Source organism: Penicillium maclennaniae (genome assembly GCF_028827695.1).
Source record: "Penicillium maclennaniae strain IBT 15551 chromosome Unknown utg000005l:1.0-2652337.0:1.0-2654196.0, whole genome shotgun sequence".
Classification (NCBI taxonomy): domain Eukaryota; kingdom Fungi; phylum Ascomycota; class Eurotiomycetes; order Eurotiales; family Aspergillaceae; genus Penicillium; species Penicillium maclennaniae.
In genome coordinates this window covers 1,964,494-1,982,998 of record NW_026623217.1, presented here as the reverse complement: position 1 = coordinate 1,982,998, position 18,505 = coordinate 1,964,494, and the positions used below count along the sequence as shown (strand labels likewise).

The following is an 18,505-nucleotide window of genomic DNA, read 5'->3' as shown; positions in this document are numbered from 1 at the left end:
CAGTTGCGTACGCTCCCTTTCCTATCTTCTCAACTATCTCATATTCCACAATTTGGGTCCTCTACTTTATATTATCATGTTCTTTCTTTTCGCATCTCCTTACGTGGTGGTTCATTCCACTAGTCGCCAATGATTTGATGCCGCTTTATGTCGCTATTATGGATTCTGCCTTTTCTCAGTACTCATGTTTTTCTTCTTATTCGGAAAATTTCGCTTGCTCTCTGAAATCTGAATGTAATTATTATTTACGCAGACAACTGATAATACCAGGGGCTTTAATGCCAAGAATTAGGCATAGCAATTGGAGCTAACAACTGGATACGAATCTTGACTGGAAGCGACCTGCCTGATACAAGATATCAAGCTGTCCCTTTAAGAATCGTTCACCTGTGATGACCAAGTTCAACAATAAGACCAAGGAGACGTTATAAATTCGATCAGTAAGCAGGCATGGACTATTTCCTCCAGCGTGTTGAGAAGTGGTTTGGAAAGACGTATTTGGAAGATGTATCGAACGGGGTCCAGAAATTAAAGGCTTCAAACCGCCGGAAACAAAATCCAGAACAACAATATTATCAAAAGGGAGGATTCAAGCCCGTGATTCCCTCTTCGGCTCGGCAAGGCCCATTTAAAGCCGAGCGTCACCTTTTTGCTCGGGCATTTCCTGCACAACGATTTCAAATCCTTTCAAAGTATCAAAAGCGGCCCGTATGTCCCTAGCATAGGCCGGAATGCCACCCGCATAGCAGACCGGCTCATAGATCTTGCCTGGAACGTTGCCTCCCATGTAGGTAGAGTTCGTCGTCGGGAAGAGAGACATCTGCGTCATTTGCACGATCTTGTCTTTCCAGGACTCTGCTGCGGCGGACTTTGCATTGATATACTTGATGTTGTTTCTTTCCTTCTTCTGCATAAAGTCGGCAATACAGCGGCCTTGTACTTCCACTGTTGTTGGTCCATTACTCAAGAGGGTTGGTCCGTGGGCACCGCAGATGTGAAACATGTTTGGATAGCCGGGGACGGTAATGCCGAGGTATGTTGTGGCACCTGTGGTCCATTCTTCTTGAAGCGTTTTGTTGTTTATACTTTGCAGACCGAGTTGTGTCATAGCTATGATCGATTAGATTGAAGACTTGATCCTAGGAGAGCTCTCTCACCTCCTGTCACAACACCCTACGTTATAGTCAGTAAGTCGTTTTACAAAATCAGTACGCAACTCACAAATCCAGTAGCCACCGCAATGACATCCAACTCATGATGCGTCCCATCCTGGAGGATGATGCCCGTTTCATTGAATTCCTTGATCGGGTTGTTCTTAACGTCAACGACATTCACACTCGGCCGGTTAAACTGTTCTTAGTAATCGAGCTCCAAACAAGGCCTTTTCACACCAAAGAAGTGCGGCATTTCCAAGGGCGCTAAAAGATCTCTTTTTCTCGGGTCCTGGATACGAGCACGAGTCTTCTTTGCCCAGAAGTTATACGACTCCTTGTTAGCTTTCGCATTGGATAGATTGTCTTTGTATACCGCAACCCAGTATCGGAAACCACCCTCACCCCAAACCTTTTCATAAAAAGCTTCGCGCTCTTCAGAAGTATCGTCAAAAGTGTTCTTTTCGTACCAGTCGTAATGGAAATCCGCGAAGCTGGTCTCACGGAGGCGAAATAGCTCCGGGTAGGAATGCTTTTTCTGTTCCTGCTCTTCTACAGAAAGTTTTTTCTTGCGCATTGGGACAGCAAGGTTGGGGGTTCGCTGAGAGACTTTCACCTCCCCAGCTTCCGGGCCCCAGGCTTGGACGATTTGTACACCGGATGCGCCAGTACCGATCACGGCGCAGCGTTTATTTTTCACTTCTACTTTCTCGTCTGGCCAGAATGAGGAATGATGGATCATGCCTTTGAATTTATCCATTCCAGGCCAATCGGGGATGTATCGGCGGGCCGCCTGACGCATCGTGAGCTTTTCTTCGTTTCCATCGTATCACAATCCCGATCTGACTTACGAACCCAGTCCCTAGAATTAAATACTTCGCAGTAACCTTGCGACCATCTTGTGTGCGCACACTCCACCTTCCAGAGACCAGATCGAAATGTGCCCCAACAACAACAGTATTGAAGGCACAGTCCTTCTTGATGCCAAGGACTTGACCCAGATGATCAAAGTAAGATCGTAAGTCTTGGTATGTTGGATAATTGCTCGACCAATTCCAGGTTTTCCAAACCTCAGGCCAGGAGAACTCGTACTCTGGAACCTCCGAGTCAACTCCAGCACCGGGATAGCAGTTCCAGCGCCAGGTTCCGCCGATATCGTTTCCGGCTTCGAAGATGACAGCTTTGAAACCACGATCTCGAAGGGTCTTCAGCATGAATATGCCAGCTTGAACTAGGTCAGAGCCATGTTTGGGGAGATTTCCACCAAGCTAGAGCTTACCAAATCCAGCCCCGACGATCAAGGTATTCGATCTCCATATTATCGGCATAAGGTCCAGACTTATCTGGAGGCGGGACTGAGTAATCGGTCAATCTGATCTTACAATTCATAGCATTCTGGTCCTCCATCATGAAATTTTCGAAAAGAGTTGGTTGTAGGGCGAAATTGCCGAAAGAGATCGTCTAGAAGTGATGAATGACGATAGTCAACAAAAAATTCGCGATTCCGTCTCACTTTTTTAAACTTGTGTAGATACTGGACGGAGGCAGCATATCTTGGCACAATCTGGCTTTCATCGCCTTTTCCTCGTCGCTGCACCTTTAGTATTGCATTCGAGACCGCTGCAACAGGCCACTGCAATGCACAAATAGCCACCGAATGACTTGGCGTGAGCATTTGCGCTTTTCGGAATGAAGCCACTTGCGGGGTCACAGGGTATGCATTGGATAGCGTATGTGGAGCGCGTCGGGCCGTACAAACATACGGAATATGCGAGGCTTGCGAGGCCATAGAATCCAAGAACCGGCCATTTTGCCCCCAGTTCAACTTCTGATCATCTTTGAGTGATATTCGAGACTCCTTTAACAGGAAGCCGACAAAGAACACCAGTATCTCTTACTGCCTCAGTCACTATTGATCACGTCGTCAAGGGTAACTTTACAATGCCGCTCAACGCCGAAACCCTCGCAAACCTCCAGATATTAATCGACTCCGCTTGTAGCGACACCACAAGTAAGATACCAGGGGCCACAGTCGCTGTAATTGGGAAAGATGGTAGAGAGTTATTTTCCCACGCAGCGGGCAAAAGAGGCGTTTCTTCCTCCGACCCAATGACACTGGATACAATCTTCTGGATCGCATCGTGCACGAAGCTGCTCACTGCTATTGCATGCATGCAGCTTGTGGAACAAGGCCATCTCGAGCTAGACAATGGGTTGCAACTCGAGGCTCTCTGTCCGGAGCTGAAAATTCTAAAGGTATTGAGAGATGACGGCACCTTGGAGGAAAAGAAAGTAGCAATCACGCTAAGAATGCTGTTGACTCATACTGCTGGCTTTGGGTACACTTTCTTCAATGAACGACTAAGGAATTGGTCGCTCCCTATCGACATAGATGAATTCTCGGGGAAGATGGAGGATATTAAGACGCCGCTTTTGTTTCAGCCTGGTGAGGGATGGGAATATGGAGTAGGTCAACCCTTTTACACACTATACCTCCTGGAGACAGAGAGCCTCTAACGTCTATCAAAGGTCAGTCTAGATTGGGCAGGACTGGCAGTTGAGCGCGTCACAGGTCTCTCTCTGAAAGAATACCTGACACAGCACATTTTCCAGCCGTTGGAAATTGAGAACATGTCGATGATTACGAACGAGGATATGCGTAAGAAACTTGCGCATATGCATCATAGAACTAGTGATGGGATATTGATCCCACGAGATCATCTCCTTCGTGCACCGTTGGTGATCGATCTAGAAGACGACGCGGCGAAGAAGGTTTTCAATAGTGGTGGTGCGGGAATATTCACAAAGCCACAAGAATATTGCAGTAAGCGACAGGCATATGGCCTTGAGATGAGACTATACTGATGTGAGCGCAGAAATCCTCGCCGTTCTCCTGAACGATGGGAGTTGTCCACGTACTGGAGCACGAATCCTCGAAACTAAAACTGTACAAGACATATTCGAGAATCAAATTCCCCAATTCCCCCATTTCGGACGCCAGGGTATCTCCGCTTCTAAGCCAGATCTGACAAACTCGATCTCGGATATATACCCGATCTCCGAAGAGGCCCCACAAGGTTGGGGGTTATCCTTTATGCTGAGCAATAGCCAAGCGACCGGAAGATCCATAAACACGGCACACTGGGCCGGGTTAGCGAATCTTTTCTGGTGGTGCGATCGCGCAAAGGGAGTGGCGGGTATTGTGTGTACGCAAATACTTCCATTTGCGGACACAAGAGGTGCTCAAGCTGTGGGCTGGGGTTGAAATGGAGGTCTTTCGTGGACTGGAGAATTTTTCATGAGAAATTGAGAATGATATTTTGTATGGGTATGTATGTTTTTTAAAATAAGCTCGATGTATCCAGACATAGTATCTCACAAGAGATGATCAGAGGAATCAATGATCTGGGAAATGTACAGATTAGGGACAAGTGAAGTCATATAATCGTTCCACCGTCGTGAATCAGCCCCGATGCGATATACTTATAATGAGCTCAGTGGTTTCTTATAAGCATCTGGCTTACAGCACAGCCAGACCACCAGCGAAAGCAACTCCGAGAAGGCCCCAAGCAGCGGTCTGCAACGGAACGGCAGCTCCCTTAGAAGTGGACGTCGAAGTCGAGCTGGAAGCAGACGTGGTGCTGCTACCAGTGGTGGTGCTGCTACCAGAGGTGGTGCTGCTACCAGACGAGCCCTGAGCCCCACCCGTGGCGGTCGACTCATTAGCATTGCGCTTCGCAGCATCACCAGCGAAAGCAGAAGCCACGACGTTGGTATTATTCGTGCAAGACGAGGGCTCGCTGTAGGTAACGGAAGAAGAGAACTGAACATCGGCGCACTGAAAACACAAATCAGCACCAAAATTACAATCCACAAAAAAAAAAAAACTTACAGCGTAGAGTCCACCGTTGGGATCTCCATTACTCTGGACCTGAACAGTAGCATTCATACCATCGGTAATGTTGACACCGAGCAGCGCGTCGCTAAAGTCCACGTGCGGCAGACAGAAAGCACCGAGACCGTTGACCTGGAAGGTCGGGACGAGAGTGACGTTGTAGTTGGTTGCCGGGTCACTTCCGAGGGCAATCAGAACCTCGACGGCAGTCTGGGCGTGGCCCATTATCAGGGCGACCGGGAACGAGCCAGAGAGAGGAAGCTGGGTGCGGTTGGAGGACTGGGCCATTCCACCGCAGGGAAGGTGGGCATGGTATCTTCATCGAAGCCACGGGAGATGGGATACTGGAGATGAAAGTGTGCTGAGGCCAATGGGGCCAGCATCAGAGGGAGGAGAGTAAACTTCATGATGAACGGGTAGAAGATGCAAGAAGCGCGATGAAGCTTGCATGAAAAGGGAAAATGAGCGACTATATCAACAAATCGGCGAACCCCACCCACGCTGTCACTGATCCGAGACCCGGGAGCCGCTACAGAAGAAAAAGAAAGGGACCCTGACCTTCGAAGCCATAGATTGCCTCTACATAGAGTCTAGTTCGTAAAGTCGGGGGTTTACCCGAGACGCTTGACCACTTTGGGATAATCTGCTCAATTGAACGCAGTTCGGGAAAGTGCCAAGCCTCGTAGGTTGGAGTGTGTTGATAATCGGAAACCATTCAAAAACTTGGTCTGGAATGGGGCCTAAATGGGGGTCCCATAACTAATTGATACAAAATAGCCGAGCCCTAGTCTAGACGCTCGTGTAGTAGTATCGTGTGGCGGCATCGTATTCCAGTAGAACCTCAGCCTCCATATCTTCCACATCAACCACGATTTGATGCCACATATTGATCTCATAGGTACCCGCTAGAGTTCCCGATGACACGGTCGCACAGAGGTAGCGTTGACCACGTTGCGATGCTTGACGGGCTTTGTCTCCCAAGAAGCCAACGAAATTCCGTGCCTGGCCTGCTTCTGCAATGCGAGGACAGAGCACAACGGCCAGATTTCGCGCCAAAGGAGACAATGAAGATCTTGCGGGTTCCTTCCAGGAGACAACCATGCCTGGTCGGATACGCTCCTTGAAATCAGGCTCGTGGATTTTGCCTATAAGCTCGGGATCGCGACTGGATGAGAATTGCTCCGAGAGGGAATCTTTGCAAAGTGTTTGATCTCTCTTATTGGCCGTAGTAGACTGACGAGCAGAGTTTCGTTGCGAGTCGATGTGTAGCCTCCATAATTTGGCATGGAACGCCTTAGCCTGATCGCTGGTCACCCCGTCCGACTGGAGACAGCGCGATATGAACTGGGAAGAAGACAGCCGAAGAATTTGCTGTCCAGTTTCCATTGGCGCAAGAACAGACGGGAGAATAGAAGGGTTACCAGACTAGTCAACGGATTAGTCAACGCAGAGACCGATGGCTATATTACACACTTTGAGCTTGATATAATTTCTCAGATCTCTGTTACTCCATGTCGATGGAATATCAGGGTTGTACCCAGAAGACACCACCTTCATTTCAGCAGAACGGAGCATCTCCGCGTACCGGAGGGTGTTCTTGGTGGCCCCGGTATCCAGGAAGCTCGGACCAATACAAGCCAGTACCGCTGTCTTGCAGTCGCGACTCCCCAGGGGGTCGAAAACGTGTTTGAGAACCTTTGTCAACGTGCTCTGTCGGAAAGGAATATAGGGCTTCTTGGAAGGCTTGGAATTTTGCAAGTTCGCCAATCCGCGAATACAATCTTTCAATGTAGATAGACTGGTGTTAATCTCGCGGGTCTCTTTCATTCGATCAGCCGAATGATTGAAGATGTCACGCGCGGCTTCTGAGCCTGCAAGGTCGACGAGGTAGAGCACACCATCCTCTCGAGGATTTTGTGTTGGTTTCTGGACCCTAATGCGGCAAATGGCGTGCGTACGAGAAGATCCATCATTTTTCTCCGTAGATGCTGTTTGTCGGAATGAGGCAGATTCCTCAATTAAAGCAAGGAGATTTGAAGTACTAGTGACCTCATGCTCGATTGCCCCAGCCAGCTGAGTATTTCCGAAAGAGTCCTCCAGTATTGAGAACGGCGCACGGGTATTCAATAGATCGAAGGCAGAATTTCCGGCCAATTCGAAAATGGAAACGTACAGTTTACGCTGCCCTTCTAAGGTGCCATCAAACAAGGCGCCAGCAATCAATCGCTCGATTCCACTGACAGAATAAGTCTTTCCGGAACCGGTCTGTCCATAGGCAAACAAAGTACCAACATGACCTTCCCATACCCATGGAAGAAGCGGCAGCACCAGATCTTCATAGATCAACTCTGTATTTTGATCGGGGCCATACACTTTCCCGACATGGAACGAAGAAGACTAGAATCCAGCATCAGAACATTTTGAGATTGCATAGTATACACACGGATAGTGTATAGATCTACGGAAGAGATCTTGACGAACATTCAACGGAGGTGGACCCCTCACGACCCTTCTCAGCTCATGGAGATCCACAACTCCACACTCGCCAGCCCTCGCAAAAGCCGCAGGGACCTGACCGGAAGCCGTTTCCTCATCGAGCAAGGGCCTGATGCGCGTCGCAACAGCTATGTTGGGACTAGTGACTGGGTCTCCGTTATGGGGCCTTGGTTTGGGTTGGAACTGCCTGATCAGGTGCTGGTGACGATCAGCATGTTGCAAGAGAAATTCATCCATGATATCTTATTGCGTAATGGATAATTGGTACTTGTTAATTGATAATTTATGAGAAGCTAGGTTTGTTTATGTACCCAGGGGAAAAGCTACAAGATGAGGCTGCAATTCAGGGGCAGGTTGAGCTGTGTGCCCTAAGCCCTACGAGGCCTGAGCCTGAGGGCATGTGATTCATGCGGCCGGCCGTGATGTCTCGCAGGAGGATTCACATGAATGGAATGTTGCAAAGTGCAGAAAGCATTTGGACCTCAGGTATTAGATGCTGGTCTCAGCTGGCTTGCCCTTTGTTAGAGGTGGGGAATGCTGCAGATGGTTACCTACATCAGGTTTAGTGTGCATTGTGGACCTGCGTACATTTGAGATTCTTTGCCAATCGGTGTTTATTATGTTCAATTGTTTCATAATGAAGCAAAAAATCAAAGGCTTCTAGGTGAATCCCTGCGACTTGCTTGAGGTGAAGTTTGGGACTGAACACAAGCTTGTCTGTTCACAACCAATATTCGATATATTCTGGTCCGGTTGTCTCTGGCTTTGACTGACCATGCATGGCACATGCCTGCATGGGCCTTTTGATGCTCAATCGTCTCATTGAGTTCACTTTCATAATAACATTGCCGGTCACTCCTCGCAAACTTGTAGAGGTATTGCGGTCCTAGCCGCAAGGCAATCTTTCATATCTATCGTGGAGGTTAGCAACGATCGCAGATCGCAGATCTCGGAAAGAAAGCTAATCTAACCTTCACCGACGATCAATATCACCAATATCCACAAGCTGAACGACCTCAACAACAATCTGCTCGTAGGGGTGGGCCTTCCGCAACGCCTTCACAGCGTTTCGCATCACCTCCTCACCCACGCACAGCGTCTCAACTTGATACTCCTCCACTCGTTCCAACACTCCGGGCTGACCAATATGGGGCGTAGAGCCGGCGCTGGGCCGGAACTGATCAATTCCCCGATATTCAAAGCTGACCTCTTCGTAGAGGCCGCCCGGGTATTTCCCCGCGCCAGCGGAAAATACAGCCGTCTTGCACACGTCCAGATGGGAAGGTGGCACGCGGAAGATAAGCTTGAACTGTGGGGTAGACATTTTCAAGGCTGATAAAAGATCCCTAGAGCGTAAAACTCGGATCAATTCGAATAAAAGGGTGCCAATGTCGATTCAATTCCGAGGATGTCAGATATTTTGAAGGTCAAAGATCATGTTCTGACTTTGACATGAAAATTTTGAGTCATCGTTTATTTTACCCTAATCGTGGATAGCCCCGCCATGCTTATCTTGGAGGTTTAAATATACGTTGGCGTTCAGGGTTGTTGAAAAAGGATGCTGTAATCAAACGATGCCGTCACGTATACAAGATGGAATCTCATAAAGCCTGGGCATAATGCCTTCTCTCCATAATTATGATCATGCAAGAGGCCCCAAGCGCGAGATTGAGGGGCAGCATCGGTTACCCGGACTGGGACTAGCCTCGAAGATAGCCCCACAACGTCGTTCCGAGATCTTAAAGTGCACTCCCAAAACGGGAGAAAAATGTGCTCATTTCTGCTCAGCGGGGCTGACTCATCCGCTTGCGGCAACCTGTTTTTTCGTTATGGAACCATGTGGAAGTGAAAATGGGAAACGCCTGTCCATGCAGAAGATGCTATCACGTATATCGTAAATTATATCAATGGCCATGCTCGAATGTCTGGATGTATCGGCCAACTGCCAATTCGCCTATGAAGGCGCCCCCGAGAACGGAGCAAAAGTAGCCGATGTTCATCGTCATGACGGCTAACATGCTATAGCTGTGTTAGTATGATATATTCCGGTATGGCGAGAAAGCCAGAAATGGTGGTACCTACAGTAGATAGGATACACCAGCAATGCAAAGGAACATCAATGCGCGCGGCAAGTCCACACTAAAGCGCCAGGGAATTGGTCCCTCGGACACGTTATGCACGATTTTGACCGACTCTTCGACGCCTTGAGCAGTAACGAGGGAGGCCAATTTCGCATTTGGATCTGAGTCGATCCGTCCTGCTTCTGTAGTCTTGCCTGCGATGGCGACGTAGCGGCGCTGCAGGTGGGTGGCCAGCCAGTGACGTTCCATAGTAGCCTTGACCGCGATGAGGCAACGGTCGATGATGGCCAGCACAATGAGGAAGATACATGTGCCCGCATAGGTCCCTGATGAGGAGGGTGTCCACGCAGAAGAAAACAATGGTGTGCTGTGTGAGTTGGTGAAGACCATCGACATACCGGATCCGGAAGAGGACATGGAGCCCATGGAGCCCATGGAGTCCATGGAGCTCATAGAGTCATCCATCATAGAGTGATCCATATCTCAAATTCACAGCAGGATGAAGAGGAAAGATCAGAATGATGAGAAGAAGAAGTATCAAGAACGCAAGGAGCTCAATGAGACGCCAAGAGTGAGCAGATTAGCGGGTCGGAAGCCACACTTTTGCCAAAGGCGTTCCCGCTAGTGAGCACATTCTTGATAAGCCCGTCTTCTCCGAACACATCGCTGGTTTGGTTTCTCGATTTCTCAGTCCGGACTTTTGCGTTCTCCCCACTACCTCTGACACTATGCAAACCGCCCGAATCTGAACATCATGTCCATGTCAATGGGCGATATGCCCATGGGCTCAATGTCCATGGGTGACGGCGTCCCAGGTCTCTTCTACTTACAGAAGATGTACTGGGCTGTCGTGGGAAGTGCCATTGCTGCTGCCACAGTAGTCAATATTCTGAACAAAGGCTTGGCTCAGCATCGGTGAGTTTCATTTCTACTCTGATTTCAGTGCAAGTCTAATCAAAGCAGACTGCGAGACACTTCACGCTCCCCCGCAAAGCCCAAATCACTTTTATTTAGCGCATATGCCACACTCACAGCGATAACCCGAGAAGTGAGCTATGCCACTATCAATCCGATCTCAGTGGGGAAATATACCGTCCATTTTCCACCTCTTGGGCCCGTTCTCATCATCCTCGCCAATCTAGTTGTGGTTCTCGTCCTCTGCTTCTACAAACTCGACACCACCAACGTGTGGAAATGGGAAGATGTCGGCTACCGCACCGGATTCATCGCCATCTGCCAACTGCCACTTATCTTCCTGCTGGCAGGGAGACAGAACATCATCGGGTTCTTAGCAGACATGAGCTACGCCCGCCTGAATTGGTTCCACCGCTGGATTGCGCGCACTCTATGGCTTACAACAACGATCCACATGGGCTTTTGGTTCCGAAACTGGGGCCGATATGATTACATCACATACCAGCTGAAGAATGATCCCCTTACGAAACGCGGATTCGCGGCCTGGTGTATCTTGACTTTTATCGTGCTGAGCTCGGTCGCCCCCGTCCGAAGATTCAGCTATGAGGTCTTTGTCTTACAGCATCTGGTTACTTTTGTTGGATTCATTGTTGCTGTGTGGTTGCATGCACCTAATGAAGTCAAGGTCTGGGTTTGGATCCCTATTGGTCTCTTAGTGTTTGATCGTGTGGCGAGATATGCGTGGGGTGCATATATCAATCTATCGGTATTCCACCGCCAGGGCAGCAAAAGTGCCTTCTGGTCACATTCGGCGACCTTTACGGCGCTCCCGGGAAATGTCACCAGGGTGACCATCAAGAGCCCCAGTATGCACTGGCAACCCGGTCAGCATGTTTTCCTGACATGCCACTCCATCGTTCCCTTTCAGAGTCACCCATTCACGATTGCATCTATCCCTGAAGACGACAAGATGGAATTCTTGATTCGCGCCGAGAATGGCGGCACGAGGCGATTCTTCCGATATGCCTCGAAGGACAAGATCCTCAATGCAGAGACATTACCGAATAAGCGCAGTCGAACAGTTTTTATCGAGGGACCGTACGGGTCTATTCGAAACTTGCGCCAATTTGACAGCGTTGTGCTTGTAGCTGGTGGTATGGGTGCAACATTTGTCACGCCATTGCTCAGAGATATCGTGGCGGCTTGGAAGAAAGAAAGCCTAAGTGAAAATCAAAAGGCAATTAGTCAACCCGGACGCTTGACAGCGACTAATAGGGTTCGTTTCGTCTGGGTCATCAAGTCCCGCTCCCAATTGAGCCTTTTCGAGAAACAGCTGCAATCCGTGCTGGCTGATGTGGAGGAATGCCGGCGGGTCCAGCCAGGCTTCAGCAAAGAGATCGATATCAGTATTTACATCACATGCGACGAGAAACTTGAACCTCCGACCACCCAGCAAATAACCCCGTTGATTTCGCAGGGAACCGCAGACCCTCAAACGTCCGAGTTCAATGGAAAAAAGGAAGCGATCGAAACAGACTATGTCTCAGTGCCTTCGATTTCAGGCGAATCATCTACCGCCTCGCCTACTGCAGCAATCGGTCGAGGCTGTCTCCCTAGTGGAGGATGCTGCTGTACGAAGCAGATCGAAGACGAGGATGCCATTTCCACCTGTGCGTGTACCTGTTCAGGCCCAGCACCTACGTCACTAGAACCAAAGACCCATGGCGATAAGCCGACAAACATCGAGACCTCAGCATCGTTTGATTCAAAAGCAAACTTTGTATCTGGTCGTCCATACCCGCGCGCAATCATCCGCAAAGTCCTTGAAAAGGCAGAAGGTGAAAGTGCCGTCGTCGTGTGCGGTCCCCACGGGCTGGCAGACGAGGTCCGCCGCAGTGTGGTGTACCTCAGCGATGAACGGGCAGTTCACAAGGGCACTGGTGCACAGGGTATTTACTTGCATGTTGAGAATTTCGGATGGTGAACGGATGGATACCCTTTTTTGCTGCATTTTGTACATACTAGTTTGCATGAGCGATATGAATTGACGAAGAATGCACTCCCGCCCCGGAGGGGTTGAGACACTATCAACAACATCACAATCTTTTACCAGCACACGAGTCTCGTCTTCAAGGCCAGACGAAATAGTGCGCTGAAGGTAGTTATTGACCAGCGTTGGACATCATGTCTGGTCTTGCCAGAACAGTATCTGGTGAGTCTGCCTTGAAATCCACATAAAATCCGTAACATTCATGTGTCAGGACTATCAGCCTCCATCACCTATCCACTGGGGGGCTTAGACATGGAAGAAACCCACTATTTCTGACGAAAAAGTGTCTCGACGTGGATATCCAGCTAGTGGAGCAAGGCCAAAGTGAACATTAGAAATGAAGCGACGAGCAGCGCATCGCTATTGTTCAAGAATTCAAGGATGCGACCTCGAATTTGAAGCAGAAAGGCTACAAAAATAAAATTGGACCGAGCAAGAAGTTCGAAATGGCGAACTCAAGAGTCAATAGCTGAAGTAATTCTATGCGGGTGTCTTCAAGAACTACTTAGTTTCAAGTCGAGTCAATGTCGCATAATTTCTAGTTGAAGGCCGGTCTAGCTACCGTGGGCGGCTATCACAACAAATTAAATGAGCGACAGCGTAAATTGACAAGGATGACATCCCGACCCTGGTAAGATCGTCGAGCTTCAACCGTGCAGTGTAAAGTAAACGTTTTCCGCCAACCATATGGTTCGATAAGTCCTGTTTTACCATCCTTTCCACGTAAAGTTGGCACCGAGTGTGATTCCGAGCTGCCCCGATCGGGACCCCGGAGCCGATGACATCATCCAGGAACTTCCAGCTTGCAACTCGAGCTCCGCCCAACATCACATCTCCTAAAACTCTCCCACCCCCAATCTCAACCCCCCCTCAATCCCACCATTCAAGATGTTCCGCTTCGTACGTCCTCCCTTACCTCGCCTCGTTACATGCACTAATCTTACTACCATTGACTCGCAGAGCAAAACCCTCGACCCAATTACCCTCTTCCACAGCCCGAGCCTCGCCAGCTCAACCCGGGCCCTGAACATCCTCAAACAAGCATCTGCGGCCGCCGGCGAAACCGCAACAGAGGACCAAGCATCCGATCACTCGTCACACGCGAAGCAGCAGCGCGGCGAGTTCAAGCTGGAGGTGACGACCGACGTGCCGACGACAGACCAGCTGCGCAATATTCTGGATTACGTCAACCCCGTTAGTGGTGCTGGTGGCCAGGGCGAGAAAGCCACCTACGCTATCTCAGAGCTGGTCAAGGGCGCGAAGGATGCGGAGCAGGCGTTGAAGCTGTTCAAGGAGGACCCGGAACGATTTGTTCGTCCTGTGGTATGTATTTTTCTTTTTTTTCGAGCGCTTGGACTATATACGATGACGACGCTGACATTTCTTCAGACTGTCGACTGGATCAACGGACGTGCTGTGGTCGGTGACAACGAGTCTGAGATTCTGCGCATGGTGCGCCAGTTGCCTACCAACTAAGAGACACATCTTATACCCGGTCTTTAACGTGCGCTACACGTTTGCAGAGCGAATCTTACAAATGTGATTCATACGGGCAAATTCGTCTATCGTATGTATGATACAGATACAAAGAGAATTGAAACTCCTCAAGAAGGCCATGACCCTACCATTGAACGTATCGCGTAAAAAAGTACCTTGATGTAACAGAAAAGGAACAAAACGCCATTAAACTAATAATACGCGAGTCGACTGGGCGGCAGAACCCAAGATCCAGCTTGGCAATGCGGGCTCCAGTGTGAAGAAGAGAAGGAAGAGACTAGGCCAGGCTCCGCTTTAAAACATAGTTCCGAAGTTGGAGTCGTCCGTGGAGTTGGGTTTGCGCGGGGATGTGCGGCCTGAGCTGTCGACAGCGGGTTTACGGTGGCTTCAAGATATGTCAGTGTTGGCTCGAGGAGTTGGGAAAGTGAGAAAAAAGCACATACCGGAAGGTAAATCCAACGAACAAACCCTTGTTCATCTTCTCATCCCGCTCGGCCATGTCCTCCAATGCGCGCTGCTTATCATGCACCTCCTTGTACTTGGCCATGTCAGCCTCGTTGCTGAAATCGTCAAAGTAACCAGCATCAGTCTCAGAGTCAAGTTCCGGTACGAAGGGCGCGCGCTGTTCACGCAGCTTGTCAAAGTCCACCTCGGCGAAGTAGTCGTGGGCGTGAATTTCTTGGATGTTCTTGAATCGTGTATCCTTCGCTGCGACAAGCTTGGTGATGAGATCCCATGTCCGACGGGAGAGGAAGTAGTTGGGATCTTCGTAGACGGGCTTCCGGAGCACCTTCTGCCAGCGCTTGAGGTTCTGCCATGTCTCGTCGACTGTTGCACCTGCAAAAGGCGGATAGCCGGCGAGTGCCTCGAAGAGCATACAGCCCAGACTCCAGTAGTCCACTGTAAAGTCGTATTGCTCGCCCTTGAGCACTTCGGGCGCCATGTAATCAGGAGAGCCCACGATGGACTTGGCGTAGTTGACTTCACGCTCGCGCAGACTGCGGTATCCTTGGCGACGCTCCGCCATCGTTCGCTGCTCCATTGGGCGACCGAAGGGGACGGATGTATTGCCAACTTCTTCTAATTTGACGCGCATTGACTCAATCTTGCCAGGGCTCAGCATACCAGCGGCCAAACCAAAGTCAGTCAATTTGACGTGGCCGGTTGAGTCGATCAGGAAGTTCTCGGGCTTGAGATCACGATGAATATAGCCCAGGATGTGAAGAGCGTCAACGCAACTAAACATCTCGGCAATGTAGAAGCGAGCGTGTCGATTGTGCAAGACGCCCGTATTGTTCAACAGTGTGCGGAAGTCTCCACCAGGGACATATTCCATAGCCAGGTAAATTTGGTTATCATCCTGGAAAGCATACAGCAACTTGACAAGCCACTCGCTCTTGGCGGCAGTCAGAATGTCGCGTTCCGTGAGAATGTGTCGAATTTCATCCAGTTTGAACAACAATTTCTTGCTCATGACCTTGAGTGCACAGACCTCTCGTGTGTCCTTCTTTTGTGCCAAGTACACCTGTCCATATCCACCCTGGCCGACCTGGGTCAGGATCTGGAAGTCGTGTTGGCGCAGACGCGTGCGCCGCTTACGCAGATGCGCGCGTTCGCGACCGAGGTATTTCAGCAACTGAGGCTCATATTCTTCAGCGGGTGTGACAGGAGGCTCGGGACAGGCCGCTTTGAATTGGGTATGGCGGGTGTGACGGTTGTGGACATAGCTGAGAAGGTCGAAGTAGTGATCGAGGAAGTCTGTCGCACATCGTGAGCATATGAATTTACCTTCGTAGATTGTTTTTAGGACATACAAAGTTGAGTCACGTTGACTAGACGCTTAATGCGGGGCTGTTGTAACTTCTCCATCTCCTCGGGTGTCAGGCCGCGCAACTGGACCTGACGCCTTGATGTGTCCGTATCACGCTGCTGGTAAGGCTCATGTCGCGAAAGCGCAGCCGCTGTAGGGTTCGGTCCGAGAAGATCCTTGGGCGCACGAGTGGATGGGGGAGTGTTCTCCTTGTTGGCCTTGCGCGTAGGGCTTGACGGCCGCTGGTGGATGACACTCTCGTTGAAGTCGTCCAAACCAGTTTTGTCCGTAAACATGGGGTGATTGAAGTGATTATGAGTATTCTTGGTCGGCGAAGTGGGGGTCAACTTCATGACCTTGTCGAAGGCATTGGGCAAATCGAGTGCGCCAGGCGGCGGGCGCGATTTGCTTGGGCTGCCATGAGGGGTCTGAGGGGGACTGGTAAAGCCCTCGTTGGGAGTAGCTGGACGACCGAAAGGATCATTGCCAGAGCGAGTATGAAGCAGAGGCGGGGGATTCGGCAAGCGCAAACGGTCTTCGGCAATATCGATAGCCATGGTGGATGGTTGTAGAAGTTGAAGGTGGAGAGGGGCGTTGATGTGTCTTCCCCCTTGTTCAAGACAGGACTGAAACCACGACCTTGACCACCTTCACAAACAATTACACAAAGCCTCTGTCTTTGCCCTCCGAGGATCAATCTCTTTATTATGCAAACTCTAGCAGATTAGCTCCACCGATCGATTCGATCTTGATTTCATTTCCCCGTCCCTTCGATCCCACTTCAGCCCGCTTCCTCCTTTCGCGAAGTTGCCCTGGCAACTCCCCCACGACATGCAGGCTGTGCAAGGCTAGTGCTCTAGAGTGGTCCTTTCGATGCGAATAACCAGCTTGATGGTCTCAGCTGAACCGGTCTACGGCCCGGACTTGCTCGCTCTGCAAGTCATCCCATCTTTCCGGGCCAAGATTAGCGCTAGCGTGCCCCCCATCGCCGGGTTTCAAAAGCCGGAATCCTCCACTTCCACTGATCCAGGGCCAGCCGGCCCCATCTTGACAGGCAGCCACTTGGATTTCACATGCACGCAGCAACATACACTCAAAGCCTGGTGGGATAGCCCGTAGGGGATCTAAGGCGTCAGTAGCCAAGTCGATAGTCTCGGTAGAGAGTTGCCACTCTGCTACAATCCGGCGATACTGGGATGAACTCATCTGGCTAGCAAGTATTGACGATGAATGAAGCAAGGCAGTAGATACGTTACGATGCTGATAGGCGACTAAACAGGAAAAATGGATGTGTACCGCAAGGATCCCCGGTCTACCGTAATCAAACTACCGGATTGGGAATGGCTCAGCCCGAGTGGAGGCAACGCATCCATGGATCTGTTGGGGTCACGGAGTTCCCGGTCTTCGGGTCAGAAATTGGTACGAAATTGAATCTGATTTTCGATTTTATATCTTATTTCATATCTAGGGGTGAGCGCTAATGAATATCATGTCATATTCACGCCGCGTCCTTGGCCCGCTGGCCAGTCTGCGAGATCAGTCAGTACTGTGTTCTTATGGACAGGAGAATGACTCACGTAGAATGCGAGTCCGTAATCCTCAGTCGTGAAGGTAATTTTGGCGCCCTTGGGGAAATAAAACACGTCGCCAGGGCTAGCAGTAACCTTCTGCCCTGTTTCATCCGAGATCTCAAATTGACCCTCGAGGATGATCTTCATTTCGTCATAGGTATAGGTGTAAACGAGGGGTGTGCCTTTCTCCAAGCGGTAGAATCCACAAGATACAGGTTTCTCGGCATTATCCTTGTCACTGCGAGGTGAGGAATATGAGCTCGTGCACATTCAGTGCCATTGTGGGATACAGTCATACCTGGAGATCACATCGCCTAGAAAGGCATTCTCGTTGGCAATCAGCGGAGGCTTAAAGGTGGACTGAGCCTTGGCATGGTAGGTAAATGGGATCGCCATTGTTCTGGATAAATAATATAGAGCTGCAAGAGGAAGAGACAAGGGCGTATCGAACAGAAGCTCAAAATCCTGGCTCTTCTCCAATTTATAACTGTCGCTTCCCAGCAGCCCATTCCCCTCCTTACATGAGGGGGGCAATCGCGATGTGAATCACTTTCAATCGAGAGGAAGGCAACTCAGTCCTGGCCACGAGGGTGATCGGATAAATTGTCCAGACTAGGCAGGCCAGCAGAGCGACTGATAGTAGATTGGATGTCAAGAACAGTATGAGGGGCTTCGATCCTAGTGAGGGGAAGCTCTCGATTGAGAAATGTAGAGCTGTGATTGTCCTTAAGCTGTAGAGGGTAAGCAGGTTGTTCAGTGGCTGTTTCCGGGACTTCTGAATCTGTTACAATCCATGCGTCGCCTTGTGATAGTCATTTAATTCATCCTCAAAGTCCATAGAAACCAATGTCTGCCAAATGTTGGAAACGTTCACCCTCGGATCTTGTCAACGGGTGGGATCTTTTTGCCCAAAAGAGCTAGTTTCTCCTATTGTCCAGTACTTCGCAAAACCGCCTCACGCCTTTACACTTTGTTAGCCCGATCGCCTTCGCTCTTTGGTTCCTTTGTGTCTGAAGGGTTAATTTTTGCTTCTTCCTTT

At 49.9% G+C, this 18,505-nt stretch overlaps 11 protein-coding genes across 11 annotated transcripts; 3 read left to right on the top strand and 8 right to left on the bottom strand.

Moving 5' to 3' along the window:
- Positions 1 to 628: 628 nt before the first annotated feature.
- N7477_005979 (flavin-containing monooxygenase) lies at positions 629 to 2,558 on the bottom strand (the record flags this gene model as incomplete). The annotated part of the gene is made up of 6 exons (XM_056967642.1): positions 629 to 1,110; positions 1,158 to 1,173; positions 1,222 to 1,350; positions 1,390 to 1,944; positions 2,003 to 2,376; positions 2,447 to 2,558. The coding sequence occupies 6 exons, from the start codon at positions 2,556 to 2,558 to the stop codon at positions 629 to 631; spliced, it is 1,668 nt and encodes a 555-aa protein (XP_056822396.1).
- A 534-nt stretch (positions 2,559 to 3,092) lies between these two features.
- Positions 3,093 to 4,416, top strand: N7477_005978 (serine hydrolase domain-containing protein; the record flags this gene model as incomplete). The annotated part of the gene is made up of 3 exons (XM_056967641.1): positions 3,093 to 3,617; positions 3,681 to 3,975; positions 4,028 to 4,416. The coding sequence occupies 3 exons, from the start codon at positions 3,093 to 3,095 to the stop codon at positions 4,414 to 4,416; spliced, it is 1,209 nt and encodes a 402-aa protein (XP_056822395.1).
- A 255-nt stretch (positions 4,417 to 4,671) lies between these two features.
- N7477_005977 (putative GPI anchored protein) lies at positions 4,672 to 5,334 on the bottom strand (the record flags this gene model as incomplete). The annotated part of the gene is made up of 2 exons (XM_056967640.1): positions 4,672 to 4,989; positions 5,044 to 5,334. The coding sequence occupies 2 exons, from the start codon at positions 5,332 to 5,334 to the stop codon at positions 4,672 to 4,674; spliced, it is 609 nt and encodes a 202-aa protein (XP_056822394.1).
- A 501-nt stretch (positions 5,335 to 5,835) lies between these two features.
- Positions 5,836 to 6,432, bottom strand: N7477_005976 (kinesin motor domain-containing protein; the record flags this gene model as incomplete). The annotated part of the gene is made up of 1 exon (XM_056967639.1): positions 5,836 to 6,432. One exon carries the CDS (start codon positions 6,430 to 6,432, stop codon positions 5,836 to 5,838), a length of 597 nt encoding a protein of 198 aa, XP_056822393.1.
- Positions 6,433 to 6,483: 51 nt separating this feature from the next.
- N7477_005975 (P-loop containing nucleoside triphosphate hydrolase protein) lies at positions 6,484 to 7,779 on the bottom strand (the record flags this gene model as incomplete). The annotated part of the gene is made up of 2 exons (XM_056967638.1): positions 6,484 to 7,443; positions 7,582 to 7,779. The coding sequence occupies 2 exons, from the start codon at positions 7,777 to 7,779 to the stop codon at positions 6,484 to 6,486; spliced, it is 1,158 nt and encodes a 385-aa protein (XP_056822392.1).
- A 736-nt stretch (positions 7,780 to 8,515) lies between these two features.
- Positions 8,516 to 8,866, bottom strand: N7477_005974 (uncharacterized protein; the record flags this gene model as incomplete). The annotated part of the gene is made up of 1 exon (XM_056967637.1): positions 8,516 to 8,866. One exon carries the CDS (start codon positions 8,864 to 8,866, stop codon positions 8,516 to 8,518), a length of 351 nt encoding a protein of 116 aa, XP_056822391.1.
- A 580-nt stretch (positions 8,867 to 9,446) lies between these two features.
- N7477_005973 (copper transporter family protein) lies at positions 9,447 to 10,088 on the bottom strand (the record flags this gene model as incomplete). Its single annotated transcript, XM_056967636.1, has 2 exons — positions 9,447 to 9,561; positions 9,625 to 10,088. 2 exons carry the CDS (start codon positions 10,086 to 10,088, stop codon positions 9,447 to 9,449), a joined length of 579 nt encoding a protein of 192 aa, XP_056822390.1.
- A 289-nt stretch (positions 10,089 to 10,377) lies between these two features.
- N7477_005972 (ferric reductase family protein) lies at positions 10,378 to 12,522 on the top strand (the record flags this gene model as incomplete). Its single annotated transcript, XM_056967635.1, has 2 exons — positions 10,378 to 10,538; positions 10,587 to 12,522. The coding sequence occupies 2 exons, from the start codon at positions 10,378 to 10,380 to the stop codon at positions 12,520 to 12,522; spliced, it is 2,097 nt and encodes a 698-aa protein (XP_056822389.1).
- A 954-nt stretch (positions 12,523 to 13,476) lies between these two features.
- On the top strand, positions 13,477 to 14,064 carry N7477_005971 (uncharacterized protein; the record flags this gene model as incomplete). The annotated part of the gene is made up of 3 exons (XM_056967634.1): positions 13,477 to 13,488; positions 13,549 to 13,911; positions 13,978 to 14,064. 3 exons carry the CDS (start codon positions 13,477 to 13,479, stop codon positions 14,062 to 14,064), a joined length of 462 nt encoding a protein of 153 aa, XP_056822388.1.
- A 315-nt stretch (positions 14,065 to 14,379) lies between these two features.
- N7477_005970 (putative serine/threonine protein kinase) lies at positions 14,380 to 16,452 on the bottom strand (the record flags this gene model as incomplete). The annotated part of the gene is made up of 3 exons (XM_056967633.1): positions 14,380 to 14,470; positions 14,529 to 15,843; positions 15,900 to 16,452. 3 exons carry the CDS (start codon positions 16,450 to 16,452, stop codon positions 14,380 to 14,382), a joined length of 1,959 nt encoding a protein of 652 aa, XP_056822387.1.
- Positions 16,453 to 17,393: 941 nt separating this feature from the next.
- On the bottom strand, positions 17,394 to 17,862 carry N7477_005969 (cupin domain-containing protein; the record flags this gene model as incomplete). The annotated part of the gene is made up of 3 exons (XM_056967632.1): positions 17,394 to 17,423; positions 17,473 to 17,704; positions 17,765 to 17,862. 3 exons carry the CDS (start codon positions 17,860 to 17,862, stop codon positions 17,394 to 17,396), a joined length of 360 nt encoding a protein of 119 aa, XP_056822386.1.
- Between the last annotated feature and the right edge of the window lie 643 nt (positions 17,863 to 18,505).